The following is a 24,327-nucleotide window of genomic DNA, read 5'->3' as shown; positions in this document are numbered from 1 at the left end:
ACTGTACAGGTGGGTTGGAGCAATTGTAATGTGACCGTTCCTTACAAATGTTATATCAAAGCTAATAAAGCAGGTTATATTTGTGATGCAAACTATGACTCGTATTTTGAATTAATGCACAAAACCGGTTGATGAAGTGCAACATAATCCTGTTCTTTTTAAACAACTATCTATCATTGATAAGAAAATGTTTCATGCAGGGCAAGTATATAGTAATACTAAAGTAGAGAATTGTTATTTTGCGTGTGAGAAAAAGGCATACAAATGGTTACCTGAGAATTGGTCCGGCAGTTGTTTTTTGGGTTACCTGGTTCTGGCCATATGACACACTGCAGTTTTGCCTCAGGGAAGAATTCAAAATGTCAGAGAGGTCACCAAGAAACCTGGAAATCCAATCAAGAGACCTGAGAATCCAATGGGACGAATCGAAGCAGGCTGGAGAAATCATAACTCCGTGAAAAACAAAGATACACTGACACACATGGACTTGAGTGACATCATTATATCGTGGCAGGTATAGCCCCTGCATATGGTGCAGTGAAATCAATTTGGGAGCTGAGAAAACTGTCCAAACATCTCAAAGTAATGAGCAATGCAACTTTTTCTGCTCTCGAATTAATGACTGAACTGAACGCTATGAGAACTGTGGTGCTTCAAAACCGCATGGCTGTCGACTTCACCCTAGCAGCGAAAGGTGGTACGTGCGCTTTAATAAGAGGAGTGCTGTTCGTATATTCCTGACAACCAGCATGAGATAAACGACCATCTTGAGGTGATTCAGCAAGTGTCGGCCATGACCAAACCAGGCCCAAACCCACTGACGGATTTTTCCAGAATTTGTTTGGGGGTGGGGTAGCATCCTAATGAACATCCTGATTGCCATTTGTGTGGGATTACTCCTATTAGGAGTGTGTGTTTGTTGTGGTATTCCCTGCATGAAAAGATTAATCAAAGATTTTATAGACATGTCCGTTTCTGAGACTTTGTATCAAAGTACTAAAATTGAAGAACTGTTGAAAAATGAAACCCTTTCATAAATTTAAACTAAATTACTCTCTCCACTGCAAATTCTGAACAGAAAGAGGTTAGGAGAAGAAGCAACTGTTCGTGTTTTTGAAAATAGATAAAAAGTATTAACGGGGGAAATGTTAGAAAAATATGTATTAATGTATATGTTTAGTACTTATTAGAAGTTAAAAGGGTTAACACATTTCATTCTATTTTATGTACAGCTTAATTCTGTATGAAATTACAAGATGCTTTTCAAACTGCAGTATGCATTCTGAAATTGCAAGATGCTCTCTGACCTAGTATTTGCTAGCACAGCAAAATTCATGTTTATGCCTTTTTGAAATTTACTGAGAAGCAGGTGATTATCTGCTAGGTCAGGAAAATAAATGAATAGAACAATACTGTTTTCTATAATGTTATTGAACTTGAACAGTCAGCTCTGTTCGTGTTATGAGAACATGCACAGCTGCAGAAAAGAAAGATACACCGAACAAAGACTGCTTGACGAAACTTACTATAATCTGTACTTGCTTTGTGCTCGAATTAGCCATAGTACCTTGATTGGTAACATTGCATAGTGAGAAGTTGTATCTGACCGGTGGTCATCAAGGCCACGCTGTTTTTCTTGGGACTTTTTTTTGTAAACTTGATGTGCCTGCAGAAAATCATGAACAAACAGCTGCTATGAAATAATATTGAAAGAACTTGTGATTTATTACGTCAGCTTGGTAGGCAATGTCTTGTAAGAAATGTATAAGAATAGCTTCACTTCCTGATTCTAGTTAGACAAACTCTGTATTAGAACATTTTTGTCTCCTTGCTGCAAGATTAAAGTGCCTTAACCTGAACCTGCCGTGTGTTTATCTTTTTGAAGTTGTTTTTCCTTTGACAACCCGTCTACTCTAAACACCTTTCTTGACATTCCAAAATTCAAGATGCTGACTCTTCACCAATTACTTCCTATGCTAGGCAAGGATGCCTGGTTGGCAACTCTAGATTTGAAAGAAGCTTACCTGCATATCCCAATCAGGGAATCTTGCAGAAGATACCTACGCTTCAAAGCAGGCTACTTGCACTATCAGTTTTCTGCACTACCCTTTGGCTTGTCTACTGCACCCAGGATGTTCATAAAATGCCTGGCTCCAGTAATTGCATTTTGCAGACAAAGAAATATTCAAATATATCCATACCTGGACGATTGTCTAATTCAGGCAGAAAACCAGACCATACTTATAAAACATCTGGCGTTTTGTAAAAAGGGTTCTAACTTGTCTAGGGTACACCATAAACGAAAATAAATCACAACTGGTACCATCTCAACAGATTGCATTCCTGGGTGCAAGCTTGAATACAACTGCCCAGATGGCTTTCCTCACGCCAGAAAAGCAAATTAATTTGGTAACTTACTTCAAACAGGTGGCCACAAAAATCCTGCTATCTGCAAGACAAATACTGCAAGCCTTGGGGTTCATGGCCTCCTGCATTCTTCTTATTTCATATGCAAGTCTGCATAAGAGGAAACTTCACTGCTACTTAAAAAGTTTATGGAGTCAACATTGTCACAGCCTGGAAACAATGATTCCTATCATACCTTGCCTACGCCTAGAGTTCCTATGGTGTGCAGAGGCCTGCCAGCAAAACGAGGGACTGCCATTCACACTACCCCCTGCTGCCCAAACCCTAACCACAGACTCATCAGACTATGCATGGGGGGGGGGGGCTCATCTGGCAGGGAAGTGCATTCAGGGCAAATGTAGCCCAAAACAAATGCACTTGCATATCCATCAAAAAGAAATTTTAGCTGTACAGAATGCTCTGACAGCCTTCAAGGACTACATTCATCCAGGACAACTACTGGTAAAGACGGACAACACCACAGTTATGTGGTACATAAACAAGCAGGGGGGTACACATTCCTACCCGCTGTGAAGACTAGTCATGGCATTGTGGAACACGGCCTTGAGCTAACAAGTGCAACTACAAGCTTAATTCCTGGCAGGAAAGCTGAATATTCTGGCAGATGAACTAAGCAGAAATCTCATGGACCCACATGAATGGAAACTGGAACCACGGATTTTCAACATGTTGACAAGCAAATGGGGGAGCCCAGATGTAGATGTATTTGCCTCTCCTCAGTACTACCAGTTGGACACAATTTTCACAAGAACCCCTCACAAAAAAAGCTTGGAAAGTGGATGCTGTGTCCTTAAGCTGGAAAAACCTTCGGTCTACGCATTTCCTCTGCCTCTACTTTCCAAAGTTCTGCTAAAAGTCAAACAGGACAAACGAAAAATGGTTTTGATCGCTCCAGACTGGCCACGTCAACACTGGTACCCACTCCTGCATAGTGTCACAAATTTCTCCATGGCACCTGCCACAGACACCGTCCTTTACTGTCTCAGCAGGAGAAACAGATTCTGCACCCTCAGCTCCCAACATTGAAACTTGCAGCTTGGCTAATCATTTAAATTAACCCTTAGCATCCCTCAGCAAACCTGTGATGGATGTCATCTTGGAGGTGAGAAGACCTAGTACTAGAAAATCTTATGCTGACAAATGGAAAAGATTCTGTGCCTAGAATCGGTCTCAAGGGATGAGCACAGCAGCACCCAATTTACCTCAGATTTTGCAATACTTAACTGAGATGCTTCTCAAGGGCCTGTCTTTTTTTCCTCCATTAAAATCCACGCCTAAGCCATTTCAGCTCATTACAACATAGCACCTCCCCTCTTTTCTCATCTTCTGCTCAAACAGTACTTCAGAGGGGCCATAAACTTGAGACCACCCAGGAGGGCACCAACCCCTGCCTGGGACCTTAACTTTGTATTGGAAAAACTCACTCTACCTCCTTTTGAGCCAGCTGCTACTGCAGACTTAAAATGTATTTCTTGGAAAACTGCCTCCTTTTAGCAATCACTTCATCTAGAAGGATATCTGAATTACAGGCCCTTATGGCAGTGGAGCCTTTCATCATCTTTCATACAGACAGGGTGTCACTCAGGACCAATCCATCCTTCATGCCCAAGATGGTATCCAGTGTGGCTCTTAATCAGTCCATTCATTTGCCAACTTTTTTTCCCAATCCGCAGAGCAAGGGGGAGCAGATTCTGCATTCATTGGATGTGCACAGACAACTTAGATTCTACTTAGTCTACGAGATTTAGTCCTGTCCATCTGAACAATGGCTGGTGGCATTTGCTGCAGAGGGAACGGCTATTTCAAAACAAGCCATTTCTAAATGGATAAGCCATTGCATTCATTTCTGCTATAATCACCATGGAAAACCTATCCCCCAGGGGATCAGATCTCATTCCACCAGGGCTGCATCTACTTCTGCAGCCTTTCTCAGAGGTGTTCCTACCAGGGATATTCTAGAAGTTGCTACCTGGAGTTCACTTCATACCTTCAACAAGCATTATCACTTACCAATTTTCTCTAAATCTAGAGGTGGTTTTGCCACTGCTGTTTTGCTACTGCTGTTTTGCTGGGCCTTATAGCTGGTCATAATGCTGTAAAAATCCATCCTCCCAACCATAGCTTTTGGAATCTACCCAAATGTAATGACTTCAATAGTGAAACATGAAGAACATAGTACAGTTGTGAACACTTACCGTAAATGTAGATGTTCGAGTGTATTCCCTGTTGCAATCTACCCTCCCTCCAGCCACCTGTTTTTCTCTTACTATACCTCTACTTTCTTTTACTATGCTTAAAAGCCTTTTTGGTGTATTTGCTTTTGGTTGGAGGTATATTTTTGTGTTTTTAATTTTATATTGCTCCCCATTTGGGGGGTTTCTGACATCTGGGGTAAGAAAAACTGATGTAATGCCGTCTGCTGCATGTTTTATACCCCTGATGACCTGACGTCATGGAAGAAGGGACAGCAACCGATGCAGGACCCAAGACTTTGTTAATCAGGCCGACTGAGGGCAACCTGCCAGCAGATTATCCAAATGTAATGACTGCAACAGTGAATACAGTCTAATGTCTACATTTATGGTAAGTGTACACAACTGTACTTTTCAGAGGAATCACCCTTCCAGATCTGCATTTGTTTGCAGATAGTCTTGCCCTCCAGCAAGGGTAAAAACTATTCTAGACGTGTACTTCTTGGTAATGGTGCCTATTTCTTAGAAACCTCTTTTTCCAAATAACCCAGGTTCTATTTGACAATTTGCTTCTTTTTCCCTCTCCCAGGTTCCCTTGTCTCTTTGTCTGTCCCAGTCTCTTCCAAATTGGTTAAGGATCACAACAAAATCTTGGGTTCAGTCCGTGGTATTTCATGGTTTGGAAATCTCTTCCTCCCTTTCTGGGCATTCCTCAATGTCAACTTCCTGTCTGTCTAGCGGTGCTTCATGCTCTTTTGGCTCAAGATCCATTTAGGTTGTGTCCCCTGCCCAGGAAGGGATGGGTTTTTATTCCAGAATGTTTCTGGTTCCCAGGAAGGAGGGCATCTGGATTCCAATTCTGGACCTTTTTCAGCTCAACACCTTTCTAAAGGTCCCCTCCTTTCAGATGTTGTCCCTTCAAACTTTGTTCCCTCCTCTTCTTTCCCAGGCTCTTCTGGTCTCTGGATCTGTAGGATGCTTACTTTCACATCCCCATCTATCCTCTTTTCAGGAAGTTTTTGCATTTTCATTTCTCTGCTTTGCCCTTCGGACTCTTGACTGCCTCAAGGGTATTCTCCAAATATCTCGCTCATATCTTTGCCTTTTGCAGGGTGAGAGGGGCTCAGATCTTTCCTTGTTTGGATGATCTGCTCATTCAGGTCTCATCCTCTAAGGTTCTGCTTCAGGACCTCCAGTTTACTATTTCCCTGCTGCAAATTCTGGGGTTCACCAAAAACTTAGTCTTGGCTCTCCCTCAGGATCATGTTTTGCTTGGTTGCAGGATCCAGACCATTCCTATGCTGGCATTCCTGTCTGCCTTTTTTTTTTCCAGTCTCTTCTATCTTTCGCTTCAGTTATGGCCACGGGCTTTCTTAGGTTTCTGAGGTTTGACTTCCACCATTCTGCTGCTGACTGTGGCCAAGCTCCAGATGAGAAAGCTTCAGTGGTACTTCAAGCCAGTGTGGCTTCAACACAGTCACTCCCTGGACTTTCTAGTTCCCTACCTTCCCTGTTTCAAGCTTGGGCTTTAGTGGTGGATTCCTCAACTTTCTGTCAGCATGGGGCTTAATTTCCAATCTTCAGTCCTAACTCGAGTTTTCTTCTCAGATGCCTCAGAAAGGGGGTGGGGTGCCCCCTTAAATTCTCTAAGTCTAGAGTCTCTGACCTGTTTATCATGGTCGGACCACATAGACATCAAGCAGATGAGGGCTGTCATAGTTCTTCACTCCTTTCTTCCCAGGCCCTCTCAAAGATCTCACAATACCAGAGTGCTGTGGTATGTCAACAGGCAAGGGGATACAAGGTCTGATCTTCTTTGCCACATTGCTCTTCAGGTCAGGGTTCTAGCTGACCAGTATCAAGTGAGACTTCAGGCTGTGTAGACACCCTCGGAGCTAAATATTGTGGCAGGCTCTTTGAGCAGGTCCAGCACACAAGCTTACAAATGGATACTTCAGAGGTGTGCTTCTGGACATTGTCCACGAGTGGGGTATTCCAGAGATCTTTTGATCAAGTTCTCTTGCTTGGAAAGTGGTTACCCTGCCTTTTCTTTGAAAGAGGATGTTTCTGTATGACTCCTCTCCCCTTCCTCTGCTTTAATCCTGCACAAGATTAGGTAGTACTCCCCCAAAATCCTTCTAGTGACTCCCTTTTGAACCAAACTGCATTGGGCCCCCCTCTTTCTCACTTGGCCAAATACTACCACCACAAGTTACTTCACTGTGTGGACCTTCTCACACAAGACAAGGGGTCACTTAGCCATCCTCACTTGTTCAGTTTTCAGCTGACATTATTGGTGATAGGGTTTTGATCCCTTTTAAGCACCTCTTTTCTGAGGATGTGCTTCAGGTCCTGCAGGAGGCCAGGAAATCATATTTTTCCAGATGGAAAAGATTTTCTGTCTGGTGCCTGTCTTGAAACCAGGATCCCTTTTCAGTGCAGATTCCTAATGGTTCTGTCTTGTTTTTTGTATCGGCTCCATGCTAGGTTTGACAAATTGTTCATTTAATGTCCGTCAGCAATTTCTGCTGGTCTGCCATTGACTCCTTCTGTGGCCTCTAGATTTGAGGTCAGACAGTTCCTGAAAAGCATCCTTCATATCAGATATCCCAAGAAGTGTATTCTGCCTCCCTGGGACTTGAGTATTGTCATTGAAAATTTGATTGTCATTTTCAGCCTGCTGCTTCTGCTTCCTTACAACATTGTACTTGGAAGACTGTTCTTTTAGCCCTTACTTCAGCTAAGAGAGTGTCTGAGCTTCAGACTGCCATGGCTGTTTCCTCCTTTTTAGTTTTTCACAGGGACAGGGTGTTCTTTGTATTAATCTTTTTATGCCCAAGGTGGTCAGAGTTATCTCTTAATCAGTTTCTTAATTTGCCTTACTTTTTTCTTTCGCACAGTCTACCAGTGTGAAGGTATTAATTAGATAAGGCTAAGGATATTCATAAATCTGAGCAACTTTTATTGCATTTCATCCCAGGTCTTTGGGTTTGGCTGTCTGTAAGCAAATCTTCCCATCTTGGACTTTGAATGTAATTTTATTTTGTTACTCTTTTTATGGTAAAGGCCTTTCCTCTTCCACAGGCTTATTCTACCAGAGTTGTTGCTTCTTCTGGTGCTTTTTTCAGAGAATCTGATACCAATTCCATCCTTGAGGATGATGCGTTATCTTCTGTTCATATCATCACGAAGCACTAAAAGTTGAATGTTATTTCCAGAGCAAGGGCTGGCTTTGCAAGGGCTGTTCAGTGCCTGATATGGAAGGATCTAGTACAGTTGCATAAAATCTTAACATAACAGTAGATGTCCTCCTCTTCACTGTTGCAGTATTTATTCCCTCCCTCTACACCCTCTGCTCTTCCTTTTTCTTGCCCTCTTGGCCAGGGATCCTTTATTTTCCTTCTGGATGCACACGTCCTTCCTGGTCCCTAGGGATATTCTGTTCCTCCTATGGCTTTTCAGTTCTCTGAAGTGTGTGTCCTTGTGTCACCTTTGTGCCCTACACCTTGCATGCAGAGCATATGTTTGACGTACAGCCCCTGTAAACGCTAAAAACTTTGGTGTACTGCCTGGATGATGGGCTATCCTTGGTAAGAGATCCCTTACATAAGGAATACTGCAACAGTGAAGAGAAGGACATCATCTGTTATGGTAATATTTTGCACAACTGTACTTTACTTTGTTGTGCAACTGTTAGCTGTTTACTACATGGGTCTCCTTTAAAAATAGGCAGTACCCACCAGAGATGGAATAATAATGGTCCATTGAATCCAATTTAACAAAGTCAGTTTGACAAAAAAATATGCTAAAACAACAAATCTCTAAGATTTTTTTTTATGTGCAGGGCAAGCCCCCTGCACCCTCCTTGTCAGGGGACCCCCACCCCAAACTTGTACACACGTACTTCAAGGTTGCACAAAAGTGGAAAAGGGGAAATTTCCACAGTCACCAAAAGTTGTTTTGGTATAATTTTTTTGCCTAATTGTTTGAATCCACTTCAGCCAAAAACTGACTTCCACAGGGGACTATTCACTTAACAGAATGTCAATAAATAAATAAAGGTCCTTGTGTAATTTCTTGAATATTTCATACCAGCTTGGAGGTACTGCCTTTTTTGAGGAAGATCAGAATGATCCAAAATCAGTATTTGGGGCGTAATGGGGCGGAATCTTCATTAAAGTTGTCTGTTGTAAAGAGGTTAAAGTGGTTGGTCAGTCATAATTTGGTATCTTTACTTGCAAAAAATAAATTAATTAAATAAAATGGTGGTCATTACATTTTCATGTTGCTGTGTAATTCTGCATAAGCAGAAAAAATGGTTGTAATAATTTTCAGGAAAAGAAGAAACCATGTCGTATGATGGTTTACTTTCATCAGACAGGAATTTGGTTATCTTTCTAGCTGCAGGCATTTCATTCGTTGCTTCTGAGCTTTATATGGCATTATGATGAAGAGCAGTATTGAAAATCCTTCTATATCTGCAGTCAGCTACTAGTACTAATGCTATTTTTAGTATATCTAACTGCTTCTCACTCCATTTTTCATTTATGTGCAGCGCCTTTCTCCTTTAATATACATCTACTTTACCTTTATCTATGATGGGATATGTTTAATGCTTCAAAGTCTGAAGATCTTTTTTTCCTTTAAGTGCACAGAACGCATTGAATACTACCCCATGCCGAGAGTTTCGTACAGGCATACAGAAGTACCAGGAATCAGTAGAGAAAGTGAACAGCAGTGCATCACCTGATTCAGATTACAGGTAAGATGTAAATGTTGATTTAGGAAAAAAAAACAGTGCTGTATAAGTGAGGAAGCCCTGGTATTTGTTAATGTTGCATGGATTTTGTGTACAATGAATTAAACAATCCAGTCAAATGTATGCCTTTTAAATCACCAGGAAGGGTAGACTTGACCAGTGACATTATACTTGTAGCACTGTATGCGGATTAATGTTTCAGATGTTAACAAGTTACCATTGTAGTCCTTAATCTTGTCATTGAGGTTGCATCAGTGGGACTGGTAACCATAATGTGACATGATTAATATTTCATTGTTTATCAACTGATATGCCTTATAACATGAAACATGAAGATTCTTGCAGTCAGCTCCTTTAGCATAATGTATGTCATTGCATAAATACAGAAAAGAACACTTTTATTGAGGAGCAGACTGGTTTTCAAACTGGGCTAATGATGTTAATGTGCTTTGTGGATTACTTTCTAATGATTGCTGATAAAGTTAAACTAAGGAATCAGCCTTGTGCAATAAGAGCTAGTGTAGTGACGCTTGCTATCCTGAGAAAGCCAAGGATTAATCTCAGATTTGGTGACCTTGCCTTGACTTCTCATTGCTGGGACCGAGACATGGAGTAACCTTTCCTTTTTGCATAATAAACTCTGTTGGACTTGATGTTTTTTTTAAAGTAATTTGTCAGTTTTGTTTAAAGAGGCAGTTTTGGGGTGCACAAAATAGTACTATTTCTTTGAATTATTTCCTATTCTGTTGCCTGTGCTACCCAATCAGGTTGTAGCAATAAAGATTCTTTTAGGCTACTTGTTGTGAGTTGATGTTTTTGAGCCTTTGAGTAAGCCTAGATGTGAGAGTGTTCAATCTCGCCGTTTGTTCTTACACCTGGGTTCGGAGCCGATCCTCGGCTCCGTGTCGGCCGCTTGGCAAAGCTCTGCATCGAGAAGAAGCTCGAGACCAACCTATCTCCCACAATCCACCTCTGCCTTTACCTCAGATCTAGTTTGCCGCTGCAACGTTCGCATCATTTTTGATGAGCTCGGACCACCTCAAAGCTAAGATTGTTTTTTTCTAATATTTTTCTCAGATAAATATTTCTTCTTCCATACTTAAAGTGTTGTGTGTGTGTATGTGTGTGTGTGTGTGTGTGTGTGTGTGTGTGTGTGTAGTGTGTCGAGGGTTTCTCTAGTTCGTATATAAATTTTATATACTTATTTAAAGTTAGTTCCCTCGGGGCCTACCCCACCCTTTAACTTTATTTACTGGATTTGATTAACAGGATTTGACTTTGACTACAGGATTTGACTTTAACTACAGGATTTAACCTTTTTACTGGATTGGACATTATTACTGGCTTTTACACTGGTTAACTTTTTGGATTTGACTGTACTAGTAACATGTCTGAAAAAGCTAAATCAGGCTTCAAACGATGCCAATGTGGACAGAAAATGTCTGTCACAGATAATCATAGTTCCTGCGTCTACTGTCTTGGCCCTCTCCATCTGCAAGAAGACTGCTCCATCTGTCATTCTTTCAGTGGAAGGGTCATGACAGATAGGCGCAGGAAACTTATGGATAGAGGCCTTTTGAAGCCTGCATTCCAAGAGGCTCTGGATGCATCGGACCAGACATCTAAATCCTCGAAGGAGTCGAAGACGTCGGAGCCCATGTCATCGGCTCCGAGCTCTTCATTTAAAGTTCGCTCACCGGTTCGACAGACCTCGGGGCCGAGTGTTGAACTTTTGTCAGTTACCGAGCCTCGAGTCTTGGAACCGGTGACGGAGCTTCCTCCTCCTGTACTTTTGAGGTCGGCTCCGTCTTCGATTCCTTCGACGCGTTCTTCTAGGCCCCTCTCCGACACCGATGTAGACTGTGTGGTGCAGAAATTGATGGAGAATACGGCCTTGTCCAAACTCATCTCTGTCTCCTCCCAGTTGGTGTCGAGACTCGAAGGCCTTCCCTTATCTCCATCTGTTCCTCCTCCGAGGCCTATCCAGTCTTCGGAGCCGGGAGAGGCTGATCTAATGATTGTGGAGCCTTCGGTGCCGGAACTGTCTTTTTCTCGGTCGGCACCGTTCACCTCGACTCCGACGGACCCAGCACCGGAGTCGCGGAGCCGAAGATCCATCCTTGGGTCTGGGACCGAGAGTCGGACTGATGTTTCGGTTCCGACTCTCCCTCTCGGGGCCTCGGCTCGGATCGACTCGGCTCCGTCCTCGGGGTCGATGCCGTCTGTGCCTGTTTAGGGGATTCCTCAGTTTTCTTCGGAACCGAGGGGTACCTCGACTCGAGACCCGGGGGCCTTCGACCTCATGAGGAAGGTGTTGTCGACTCAGACAACCACTTCGGCAGAAACAGCTTCTCCTTCCCATAAGGGTCCGTTATCCTCCTCTGCACCCACGGATACATCTAAGCGTCGAGCACCAGTGTCTCAGCCGCCCCCAGAGGGTGCCCCCTCTTCCTCGGAGGCTTCATCGGATGCTCCCACCGAGGAAGTCCCGAGGAAAAGATTGTGTAAGAGGAGACACTTGGATTCTCCACAAGAATCCTTGACATCGGACACTGACTTAGACGAGTCAGAAGGGTCCCCAGAATCACCCTCAAAGGATGTCTCCTTTTCTGACATCCTGGAGATCCTAAAACAGAGAAGTGATTGGCAAGCCCTACCCCCTTCTGAGGATGAGTCAGTCTTGCTGAAGGCATTCGGTGCTCGCCCTTCCTCCTCCTGGGTCACTCCGCCCTTCGATGAGTTGATGGAATTGATTGCTCGAAGGGCGTGGGAGACACCTAACACGGTGGAGCCAGTCCCTAGAAAGCCTAATACATATATTACTGCCGCACAAGACAAGGCTTATCTCACAAAGGGAGTTCCAGTGGACGCTATGGTGGTGGCAGCGGCCACGAAAAAGGAGATGTCTGAATCTTCCTCATCTGTCCATCCGCCTAACAGAGATTCTAGGACTATGGACAGGTATGGGAAGCGCATTTTTAGTTCAGCGGCTTTTTCCATGCGATCCCTGAACTATTTGACCCATTTCACACGGTTACAGAGGGATCTAATCAAAGAGTTGGGAGATACCCTCCAGGGTACTACAGATGCTGCTGTCTCGGAGAAAGTTACGGCACAACTCAATACCCTTACATCTATCGCGAACTCGTCCATGAGGCTGATTTCATACGCAGCCGAAGGATCAAGTAGGGCTGCGACTTCAGCGATTGCTCTTCGTAGACAATCCTGGATGCGCTTATGTTCCTTTGCGGAAGCCTTCAAGTCTTCCTTTACTAACGCCCCATTTGATGGTGCCACTCTCTTTGGCCCAAAAGTAAAGGAGACCCTTACCCGGTGTGAACAAGAGGGAAAGACTCTGTCTGCTGTCGGAGTCCGTTTTTCCACCCCATCCAGACCATACCCCAAAGGGCAATGTGGTGGAAAAATGTGGTTTCAAAAACCCCAAGGCTCTTTCCCAGGCACACAGGGTGATGCCCTCTAGAGGCAGAGGAGGGGGCAGAGGTGGAAGACGCCTCCTGGCGGCAGAGGGGTCCACAAAACCAAGGTGACAGGGATACACTCCCCGGGAAACCTTTCCAGCACTCCTGAAAGGAGGCCCGACTGTCCTGCTCTGGAGGCAGTCGGGGGTCGCTTAGCTTTATACCCTCAGGCCTGGCAAAGTCTTACATCAGACAATTGGGTAAAAAGCATTGTTACCAGAGGTTACAGAATTCCTTTCATATTGTCCCCAATTCCGCAGAAAAGACTCCCAGATGTACCGCCCCATCTGCGAGGCCCTGCAGCTATAGAAATTTCAAAGATGCTAACAAAAAGAGTCATCCAACCAGTCCCAGCGGACCAAAGAGGATTCGGAACTTACTCAAGGTTCTTTTTAGTTCCAAAAAAGACAGGGGACTGGAGGCCAATACTGGACCTAAGCAAACTCAATACTTTCATCAAGAAAGAAAAGTTCCAAATGGTCACGCTTCAATCGATCCTTCCATTCTTACAGAAGGACGACTGGATGTGCTCAATAGATCTAAAGGACGCATACTACCACATCAAAATGGCCAGGGCGTCCAGGGATTACTTGCGCTTCCGGCTGGGAGCCAGTCACTTTCAGTTTCGAGCCCTGCCCTTTGGTCTGACCTCAGCCCCCAGGGTTTTCACCAAATGTATGGCAGTGGTAGCGTCTCACTTGAGACGCCTGGGATTCCAGGTGTTTCCGAATCTGGACGACTGGCTCCTTTCTGCCACCACCGAGCGTCGACTGATTGATTCAGGCCAGGGATTACACACTACAACTCTGTGTTCATCTCGGAATTTCCGTAAATTTCGAAAAATCCTTATTACAGCCATCACAGCATATCTCATTCATAGGAGCAGAATTGGATATGCGTTGCTTAATCCTAAGGCTTCCTCCAGAAAGAATAGCCTCCCTACAAAACCATATATCTCTCCTCCTATTATCCAGAAAATCCCCAGCGAAACTGGTTCTGATGGTTTTGGGTCTAATGGCAGCTTCCCTCATTGCGATACCCTTGGGAAGACTGCACATGAGAGTTCTTCAATGGCTACTGTTTGCACAATGGTCGTTCCAACAGTTACCCCTGACACACGAAATTCGCATCACGAACATCTGCAAATCGCACCTGTCTTGGTGGCTTCAGACTTGCAATCTCTCCAGCGGAAGACCATTTGTACTACCCACGCCGACAGCTGCGGTGACCACGGACGCTTCCCTGATAGGGTGGGGGGGCATCTTTCAGGGACAGACAGTCCAAGGCGAATGGACCGAATTGGAGTACAATCTGCACATCAATGTTCTAGAGATGAGGGCAGTGTTTCTAGCGTTGCAACACTTTTCTCCCCTTCTTCCTCTAGGGACCATTGCAGTTCAGACGGACAACATGTCCGTAGTCTGGTACATAAACAAACAAGGGGGAACCAAGTCTTATCAACTATGCAGAGAGGCCATGAGAATCTGGCAATGGGCAGAGTCCACGGGTCGTTTTCTGATAGCAACGCACATCCCTGGGTTATCCAACGTCATAGCGGACAGGTTGAGCAGAGCCATCCTGTTACCTCACGAGTGGTCCCTCAAACAATCAATTGCGAAGGAAATTTTTCACAAGTGGGGCCAGCCTTGCTGCGATCTGTTTGCGTCTCCAATGAACGCCAAATGCAGAAGCTACTTTGCCCTATTACCCCCTCCAGGGGAAGTCCCCAGGGACGCTCTGGTTCACGATTGGCCCCCGGGTCTCCTGTACGCTTTTCCTCCTATTCCCCTGATTGCAAAATTTCTACAGAAAGCCAACAACCTGCAAAGGACAATAATCCTCATTGCCCCATTCTGGCCTCGTCAAATTTGGTTTCCCTTTCTTCTAGCACAATCACTGGGAACCCTGGATCCTGGACCCAGAGCCGGATCTGCTGACCCACTCGTCAGGGGCTCCCCACCCATCGCTACTCTCCCTCAGACTAGCAGCTTGGCTGCTCCGCTTCCCTTCTTAGCCAGGTCTGATCTTCTTTCCCCTGCAGTTCAAAATATTCTGGTGGCTTCTCATAAAGCTTCCACTATAAAGATTTACACTAGCAAATGGAAGCGTTTTGTGCACTGGGCAATTACTCAACAATTGGATCCCGTAATAGCCCCTCTTAACAGAGTCTTGGAGTTTTTAGCCGAACTGTTCCACCAAGGAGCTTCTCCTGCCACTTTGAGAGTGCAATTGGCTGCCATTTCAAACTTTCATGTGGGAGAGAATGGGGCTCCTATTATGGCTCATAGACTTTGTAAGGCATTTCTAAAAGGATCTTTCCATATTAGGCCACCAGTTAGAATTCCTACATCATTTTGGAATTTGAACCTTCTATTATCACAGCTAATGCTACCACCCTTTGAACCAGCCTCTTCCTGTGCTTTGAAATTTTTGTCATGGAAGACCCTCTTTCTGGTAGCTGTCACATCGGCCAGACGAGTATCGGAACTTCAAGCTCTTTCCGTTAAACACCCGTATTTGATCTTTCACCCTGATAGAGTATCTCTTCGCACTAATCCATCCTTTCTTCCCAAAGTTTGCTCCGTTAATAATATTAATCAGTCCATTGAACTCCCCACTTTTTTCAAGAACCATTCCAACAAGTTGGAATATATGTTACACAAGTTAGATGTTCATAGACAACTCAGGTTTTACTTGGATAGAACAAAGGATCACAGAAAAACAGACCAGCTCTTTATAGCCTTTACAGACAGCAAAAAGCGCATGGCAGTTACGAAATGAACCCTTTCCAAATGGCTTTCCGATTGTATTATTTTTGTTTATACTGCCTCTGAGCAGAATTTACCTGTCAAGCCCAAAGGGCATTCTACAAGATCAGTATCTACATCCCTGGCTCATGCAGCCCGACTACCGTTGGACACTATTTGTGCGGCAGCCACTTGGTCTAAACCACATACATTCATTACTCATTACAAAGTAGACAGGATTTCCAGGGACAGGGCAACCTTTGGTTCCACTGTGCTCAGGAACGTTCTCCCGTGAGTTCCTCAGGAACATGGAGCTAGGGACGCTACCCAGGTGTAAGAACAAACGGTGAGATTGAACACTCTCACATATAGAAGTTATGTCCTTACCATAACGTTCCATGTGGAGTGTTCATCTCGCCTTTGTTCTTACATTCCCACCCTCACACCCTCAGGAAGAACGTCCAGTTTAGATGTCTGGTTTGGTTCTCCCTCTTCTACCTTGTTCAGTTGTTGTGGCTGTGCTTCAGCTATGTTTTTGCATGAATGTGTTATATTCTCTTCCGTTGACTTCTGGTTTGCTTGCAAACTAGATCTGAGGTAAAGGCAGAGGTGGATTGTGGGAGATAGGTTGGTCTCGAGCTTCTTCTCGATGCAGAGCTTTGCCAAGCAGCCGACACGGAGCCGAGGATCGGCTCCGAACCCAGGTGTAAGAACAAAGGCGAGATGAACACTCCACATGGAACGTTATGGTAAGGACATAACTTCTATTTATAACTTTGTCTGTACAGTTCTGGTTCATTGTAATTTTGTGCTTTGTCATGCTTATTGAAGGCTGTGATTAAAAACGAAGCCTTTTTGTGGTTTTCTGTAAGATGTGCATCACATAGCTTAGGACCTCTCAGCTGATGAAACTTTCCCAGGCTGTCTAGAACCTTTCCACTTCCCACAATGCACCATGTGTTTCACATTCTATGTTGAACTAGGAATCAGATGAAAATTGCTCCATGCTGCCTTTTTCTACTTTTAGTGAGACTTGCTAAGATTTTATTTATTTTTTTCTGTGTATGAATAATAAACATTTACATTATTCTTCTGTCAAGCTTAGGTCAGGATGTACAGTATTTTAACTTTCTTGTCAGAAAGTACTTTTATTTCTGTGCCATTTGGCCAAATAAGTCATGATGTCCAAACCTATGTCAAAGTGTGCTGTTGGTCAGGCTGTTCTATCCATCAGTAGTCACATCTGTTTAGTTTGTTTAGGAAAGGAACATGACATCTTTCTTTGTTCAGTCTGTGCAAACTTTAATCGATGCTGCAGTGGTAGTGTCATGAAAAATGTAAAACCCATAAGTATAGTGAGAACACGAACAAAACAACAAACTGAATAAAGAGAGCAATACGGCTCACAGACAGAAACCTTTATTTAGCGCTTTCGTCAGCTGTCAGCATGGACTTCTTCAGAATACAAAAAAGCACACTGAACCACTTGTTAAATATACACTTGTCACATGACTCACAATAATTAAACAGTTAATCTTAAACTGTGTATGTTCATATTTAAGAGAACTAAAATTAATAATAAATTCTCTATAATACTAGCAGCAGGAAAAACATTTTCTATACATAACATTGATAGCAGCTTTTGGCACAGACAGAGCTGTGTTGTGCAAACTAGGATGATAAAACATATAAAAACTGTGCAAAGCTAATCCTCAATTTCTCAGAAATAAATAGCAATAAAGAACCTCTTCATTCTTTGTCAATTAGCTTTAAAATGTCCTTAATAAAAAAAAAATTAAATTTTTATTTGCATGTGAAATTCAGCTTTTAACTTGAGATAGCTAGAAATGGAAACAGTTTCATTAAGACCAGGGGGATGTGTTGCATTGCACCTAAGCTGTCACATTAATTCTTGATACTCTTAATAAATAAATAAATGTCAGAATGACCCCCCCCCCCCCATCGTTTCCTATCTGTGCAAGGGCACTGAATTTGAACTGATGACCAGGGTGTTTTTATGTGTTTGTATAACACAGTCTTGAGATTATTCTTTTTAATGTCATGTTAATGTTGGTAAACTCGCTTATTGAGGCTATGAATACTTCTACTTTGAGAGGTGAGTCTCTGTATATTAGGGGTTTTGGTATTGTGTGGTATGTCTACCCTACCACTACTATTATGTACCCCCCTAATAGGCATAAAAAATTATGATTTTCTTTGCAAACACTCTGGTTTTACACATTCCAGAATAATGATGTTCCATACAGTTATGGATATGACACTTAACAACAACTTCATTCTCTTTGAGGGGCAATATTTTAAACAAAAGATAGGGGTGGCCATGGGGGCATCATGTGCGCCCCTATTTGCCAATATTGTCCTAGCTGAATGGAAAACTTCTAAGGTTTTTACGTCTGAATTATTTAAACACTGTAAATTCTATGGACGCTATTTGGATGACATCCTTATTCTGTGGAGAGGGACTTGGGAGTTATTGTATGAATTTTTTTAATTTTTAAATAAAAGCACACTTTTTTTTACAGTTTACAATGGACATTAATGATGACAGTATACACTTCTTGGACATTACTATCAGGAAGGATAAAGTCATTCACAGGTTTACCACCACGTTATATAGTAAGCCAACCTACTCTAATACATTGCTGCACTTTGCCAGTGCTCACCCAGTGCACCAAAAGAGATCCTTGGTGAAGGGGCAGGGAGTTAGGTTGGCAAAGATGGTCAGCGAAGATGAATTCTTTCTAAAGGAAATGGGAATTTTAGAGAGCATGCTACTAGGAAGAGGGTATCCCACACACTTTCTGGAACCGATACTTCAGGAAGTCATCACAAAGAGAAAGCAAGGTCATTTTTTACCCCTATTAGGGGGGGTACATAACAACAATAGTAGTGGTAGGGTAGGCATACCACACAATACCAAGAATTCTTTTCAACACTCTATGGTTCTTACTTTTAGTCCACTTTTTGGTAAAATCAAATAAATTTTAAATCACAATTGGGTACTTTTTGACATGGAACAACAATTTTAAAAATAAATTGGGTGACTATCCGGTAGTAGTATACAAGAAAGACAAGTCAATAAAAAACTTGCTTAGAACCAATGTAACCAATGTGAACAAAGGCAAGATGGTGAAATGTGGACATTGTAATCAATGTCCACATATTTTGGAGAATGAGTCTCTGCATCTTAGGGGTTTTGGTAGGGTAGTCCTGAAGCAAAGGCTTAATTGACAAAGTAGATGCCTAATATATTTAACGATTTGCCAACAGTGCTATAGTTTCTATATAGGGAAGACTATTAATAGCCACAATAAGCAAGTTTACCAACATTTGTATGACATTAAAAAGAATAATCTCAAGAATGCGTTATACAAACACATAAAAGAACACCCTGGTCATCAGTTCAAATTCAGTGCCTTTAAACAGATAGGAAACAACAACGGGGGGGGGGGGTCCTTCTGACATTTTTTAGAGTATCGAGAATTAATGTGGCAGCTTAGGTGCAATGCAACATATCCCCCTGGTCTTAATGAAACTGTTTCCATCTCTAGCTATCTCACGTTAAAAGTCGAATTTCATATGTAAATAAAAATTTAATTATTTTATTAAGGACATTTTAAGCTAATAGACTGAGAAAGAATTAAGAGGTTATTTATTGCTATTTATTTCTGAGAATCTGATAATTAGCTTTGTACAGCTTTTATATGTTTTATAATCCTTGTTTGCACAACACAGCTCTCTGTGCCAAAAGCTGCTATCAATATTATGTATAGAAAATTATGTTTTTCCTGCTGCTAGTATTATAGAGAATTTATTATTAATTTTAGTTTTCTTAAATAATATGAACATACACCATTTAAAATTAACTGTTTAATTATTGAGTCATGTGACGAGTGTATATTTAACAAGTGGTTCAGTGTGCTTTTTTGTATTCTGAAGAAGTCAATGCTGACAGCTGACAAAAGTTCTAAATAAAGGTTTCTGCCTGTGAGCCATATTGCTCTTCCTTATTTTACTCATAAGTTTGTTTGTCTTTTCGGCTTTTCCCAGTTAGGTCGCCACAATGGAACTCAGGTCCGCTAATGATTGGCAGTTAATTTTTATAGTGCCGAGTTGCCAGCCCGAGGCACAACCTTCATCGAAGGCACGCTCATTCACATATGTCTTTCGTAGACCACTCTACCGCGGGGAGGACATGCAGACTCCACACAGAAGGCAGTCCAGCCGAGAATCGAACAGGAGAACCTCTTTCTGTGAGGCAACAACACTACCGCTGTTCCAATTGCCTGTACTAGTTTAGTGGCAGTTATAGAGATCTCCTGGAATGACCTCATGTTCAGGATTTGATGCAAGGAATGGTTAAGGAGAGGTGAATTGAAACCCAAAGATGAAAGATTGAGAATGGGAGCCCAAGGTTGTGAACTATATACATATTGGTTTACAGATTAAATGTGTGGGAGAAGCATACAAATGCAGGTTCTGTAAAAGAGTTGGAAACTTTCACACATCTTTTTGCTGGGTGTGATACCCTCTTGGCAGAGGGCATATACAGTGAAAGGCACAGTAATGTGGCAAGATTGTAACATTGGGGGTTGTGCAAACTCTACACTATAGGAGTAAGCGAGAAGCTTTGGAAAGATTAACCACAAAGCTTTTTAGAGAAAGATGAAATGTACATCACATGGGCTCATCCATTACCAACAGTTCAAAACCTAGATTTGAGGAAACCATATATAGTAGTTCATGAAAATAAGACAAAAGTGGCATTCATCATTGAAATTGTTACACCAGGCAATTAGTGTCTTGCATACAGAAAGAGACAGTCATAAAATATCAGGATTTGCATGCAGAAATGAGAGCAGTGTGGACGAAAGATACCCCGACATTTCCAACAGTATTAGAATCAATGGGTGTAATAGATTTTTTATTTTTTTTTTTTATCGTCCTACTGAGATCTGCTACCAGTATATGTAACTCATTATGAATTGCAGGAGGAGTCAGTTCTTGGCACATTGTGGGTGCTGCGAAGAACACTTTCAGTTAACATCAAAGACTGAAACAGTACTAATTTCATGAACGATAATTATACCCTAACTTAGGAACGAAGTCCATTCCTGTCATGGTATTGGAAACTCAAGACTAGTGACATTATATTTTAAATTTCTCCAAAATGGCAGGATCTGGCATTGCCTTGTATCAACACTCCTAGCTGACTCTTACAGACTTATTAAGAGCATTACTGTGACATTTGTGGATTCCACCTTCACTAGACATATACTTTTTTGGTAAGGAACAGAATTTCAAAATGGGGAAAAAGCAAGGTAAGAACCCCACTGCTGTGGGTGTTGTTCCACCCTCCATATTTTTGACTGGGTACAGAGGAATGAGCAAGACATGTTCAGGTGTGGCACCGAGCAACAGGACAGTGCTGGAAAGAGACAGTCCCTTCAATCTGGATTGTGGTAGGGTCACACAAAAAGGTAATGGTTCTCTTCAGTTTCCAGGAGACTGTGGTCAGCCTCAAGGTTGTCATCAGTAGTCCTGTGACTTTGTCATACTGTTTTACTGAGGAGGTTGCCAGGGTCAGTTTTTCATCCACGTGAAGTCTTGCTTAAGATTTCCAAGAACATGTTGGATCATTTAATTAATACCTTGAGAGTATTCTGTCCTCTATATTTCCCCTCCTCAAGTTCTGCTCTTAAACTTACTGAAAATCTTGTTTCAAAAATATCAGCAAGGAAGAAAGTGTTGAACTTCTTAAGGAAAAGAGCTATCTGAGAGGTACCAACAGACCAGGAAAGCTTAGGGGTTTATTAGAGATTCATTTTGACCCAGTGAATACAAACAGCCTCAGGTCTATATTTAATTTTGGTGGTATGAGCACATTCATTCTAAAGAATTCTTTCAAATGGTTTTGGTGCAGCCTGTCCTTTCTTATCTGACTGGTTATGTTGTTTGGAGTTCGAAGACACTTATTTCTACATCAGAATCACCAAGGAGTCCTGGAAGATTTTGTGCTACCTGGTGAGACATAGTCGCTATCAGATTGGTACTCTGTCATTCAGACTTACCTTTTCCCCTCAGGGTGTTTGTGAAGAAAATGAAAACACTGTCATCTGTGGTAGCATGTCTGGCAGGAGATTTGTGTATATTCTGAGATTAACTTGTATTGTATGCCAGCATGTCTAATTGTGAAAATTTAAATAACTACACTCCCTCCTACTGTCTGATACTGTCTCATTATTTCCCTGTTGATACACATACACACTGTCTCTGAATGTATACTGTTCACACTTGTCTTTGTACTTTGTATTTCTGTACAAGTTTAACAATGGCTTGTCCCAAACTAGAGACTCTGGATACTGTTTAAACTGTACATATAAACTAAATACTGTATTCTAAAACTACTATTATTGCCAAATACTGTACTACTGTATGTATGTGCACCTTTTCTCCCCGGGCCTCTGCTGAAAATGGGCTTCTGGCCCAGTTGGACACATCCAGTTAAATGAAATAAATAGTTTTTAAATGGGGAGTATTTCTCTGTTTATACCGAATGTTCAAAGAATCTCAGTGTTTAGATACATTTCTAATTTTGCATGTTTGAGAACGAGATTATAAAGTTCTGTGGAGATTATAAAGTACTGTGGAGAATCAGCCTAACAGTAGGTGATGTCATTAGAAAGTTCATGGTTGCCAGGTGATTATTTCAACAGCTGTCAGACAGCTGACTTTGTTAATAATAAAAAAAAAAAAAAGTTGAAAATGTTAAGCTGAGCAGTTAGTCAAGTACTGAGCAGTTTGTGAAGGTCAGTTACACTGTTGTGCAGTAATACCAGAATAAAGAAAGCTCACTTAAAGCTGTAAGACTGCCTTTGCCTTGCTGATGTTCATCGTGTTACCCTGCTGCAGTCATCACACTTGGGTTATCCTGTCGTCAGGCGGTCCAGCAGTCAGCCGGAATTCCGAAGTCTTTGTCCGGTGTCGGTTGCTGTCGCCTCTTCCCTGACGTCAGTGTGCCAGGGGTATAAATAATGCAACCGATGCCATTTTCTTCAGTCTTTCTTGCCGCACGGTGCCCGAAGCAGAAGCAGTTCGCAAGTGCTGGTTGGCCGACTCCTGAGATTTTCGAATTCGAATTTCAGACCGAAGTCTTCTATAAAACTAAGTACCCCGTTAGGGAAACTTTTCTTGCCTCAGACCGATGTCAGAAAAAGTTAACCATTGTATTTCTTGTGGGAAGCAAATACCTCATAAGGATTTTCATTCTTATTGCATACCTTGCCTAGGCCCAGACCACAACGTCAGTACTTGTCGGTTTTGTGCTAGGTTTAATAAGCGTACTATTAAAAGGCGCTTTGATTTTGCACGACACTACTTTGGTAGGAAATTTAACTACACCATGCTGTCAGAACAACCGGCTACTGGCGTGCACAACAAACGCAAGGATAAGGACAGACAGCCCAGGCCTAAACCAGATTCCAAGGCCTCGACTGAGCCGGTCTCCCTTCCTCAGTGAGGCTCCGACGCAGCCACTGACTACCGCAGATCTGGAATCCGAGACCGCTATGGAATTTTTGTTGGAATGCACCTGACCAACCCACTCTTTTAGTTCAGGCCCTTCCGACGACATTACTACAAAGGACATCGGTGCTACAGAAACGCCATCTGTTTCTGAAGGTGTTTTCAGACCGACGACCCTCATCATTAAAATGTTTTCTAAGACGAAGACTCCCTACTAAATCTAAAAGGACTGCCCTTCAGTCTCCTGTTCAAGGCCCCATGCCTAAGAAACAGATGCTCAAAATGGCTGAAGATTTAATTTCTTTAATCAGGGGTTCCCAGCCCCCTCCTGACAAAAGGCCTAGACAAGAGGAAGATTATGCATCCTCTGAACAAGTGTCCATTTCTTCAGACTCCTCTGAGGACCAAGATTACTCCTTCTCTCCTTATGAAGATTCTGATGCTGAGGACTCTATTCCCTCAGCTTCTCCTCCTGAAGACTACTCCTTTCGGGAAACTTTGCACACTATGAGGGAACATTTTCACTGGGAAGGTCAGGACTACTCTGACTCGAAGAAAAGGCTCAGAGTTTCTTTTACTCCCCCCAACACAGACCACTTGCCATCCCACCAGTTTTGGACATTGTGGATGATGTTTACTTAGAATCCAGTTTGAACCCAGACTCTCTTCCTCCTGCTCTGGCTAAGCCTGACAGATACTATAGAGTGCCTGATTCCCACAAATTTCTTTACAAAAGCCCTGTAGCTGATCCCGAGACTATCTCCCAAGGGGGCTAAGGCTTCTATGACTAAAAACCCAGTTCCTTCTGAGAGGGATTCCAGAGCAGTAGACAGGTGGGGGGAAAAAGATTTACACCTCAGCCACTCTAGCTATGAGGGCACTTAATTGTCAATTTCACATGCTTAAGTATCAGCAATTCCTAATCTCAGTTAAAGCAAAGAATAACCACTCTCCCTCAACAATCTGAATTGAAAGAAGTACAGGATCTGTTGCACGCCACTGAGCAGGTGGCAAACATACCTTACAATGTGGGTTTGATTCTCTGGAGGCCTCCTGCAGAGCAGCTGTCACTGGGTCTGTTATACGTAGGCATGCTTGGTTAAAGGAACAAACTCTGCCTGCTCATGTTAAAGCAAAACTACTAGATGCTCCCTTACAGCAGGATGTTCTTTTTGGAG

The 24,327-nt window shown here is 42.6% G+C and overlaps 1 protein-coding gene across 1 annotated transcript in view; it reads left to right on the top strand.

Moving 5' to 3' along the window:
• LOC122807256 (28S ribosomal protein S11, mitochondrial-like) overlaps nucleotides 1–24,327 on the top strand; it is a 128,605-nt gene that overhangs the window by 67,895 nt on the left and 36,383 nt on the right. Inside the window, exon 2 of the mRNA XM_044078355.1 lies at nucleotides 9,268–9,381. Within this exon, the coding sequence (XP_043934290.1) occupies nucleotides 9,268–9,381 (114 nt within the window). The remainder of the gene's footprint in view (nucleotides 1–9,267; nucleotides 9,382–24,327) is intronic.

The sequence above is a fragment of the Protopterus annectens genome, chromosome 7.part0 (assembly GCF_019279795.1).
Source record: "Protopterus annectens isolate FY-2018-M chromosome 7.part0, PAN1.0, whole genome shotgun sequence".
In the NCBI taxonomy this organism is placed as follows: Eukaryota; Metazoa; Chordata; order Ceratodontiformes; family Protopteridae; genus Protopterus; species Protopterus annectens.
The sequence above is the reverse complement of the archived record's forward strand: the minus strand, read 5'-3'. Positions and strand labels throughout refer to the sequence as shown.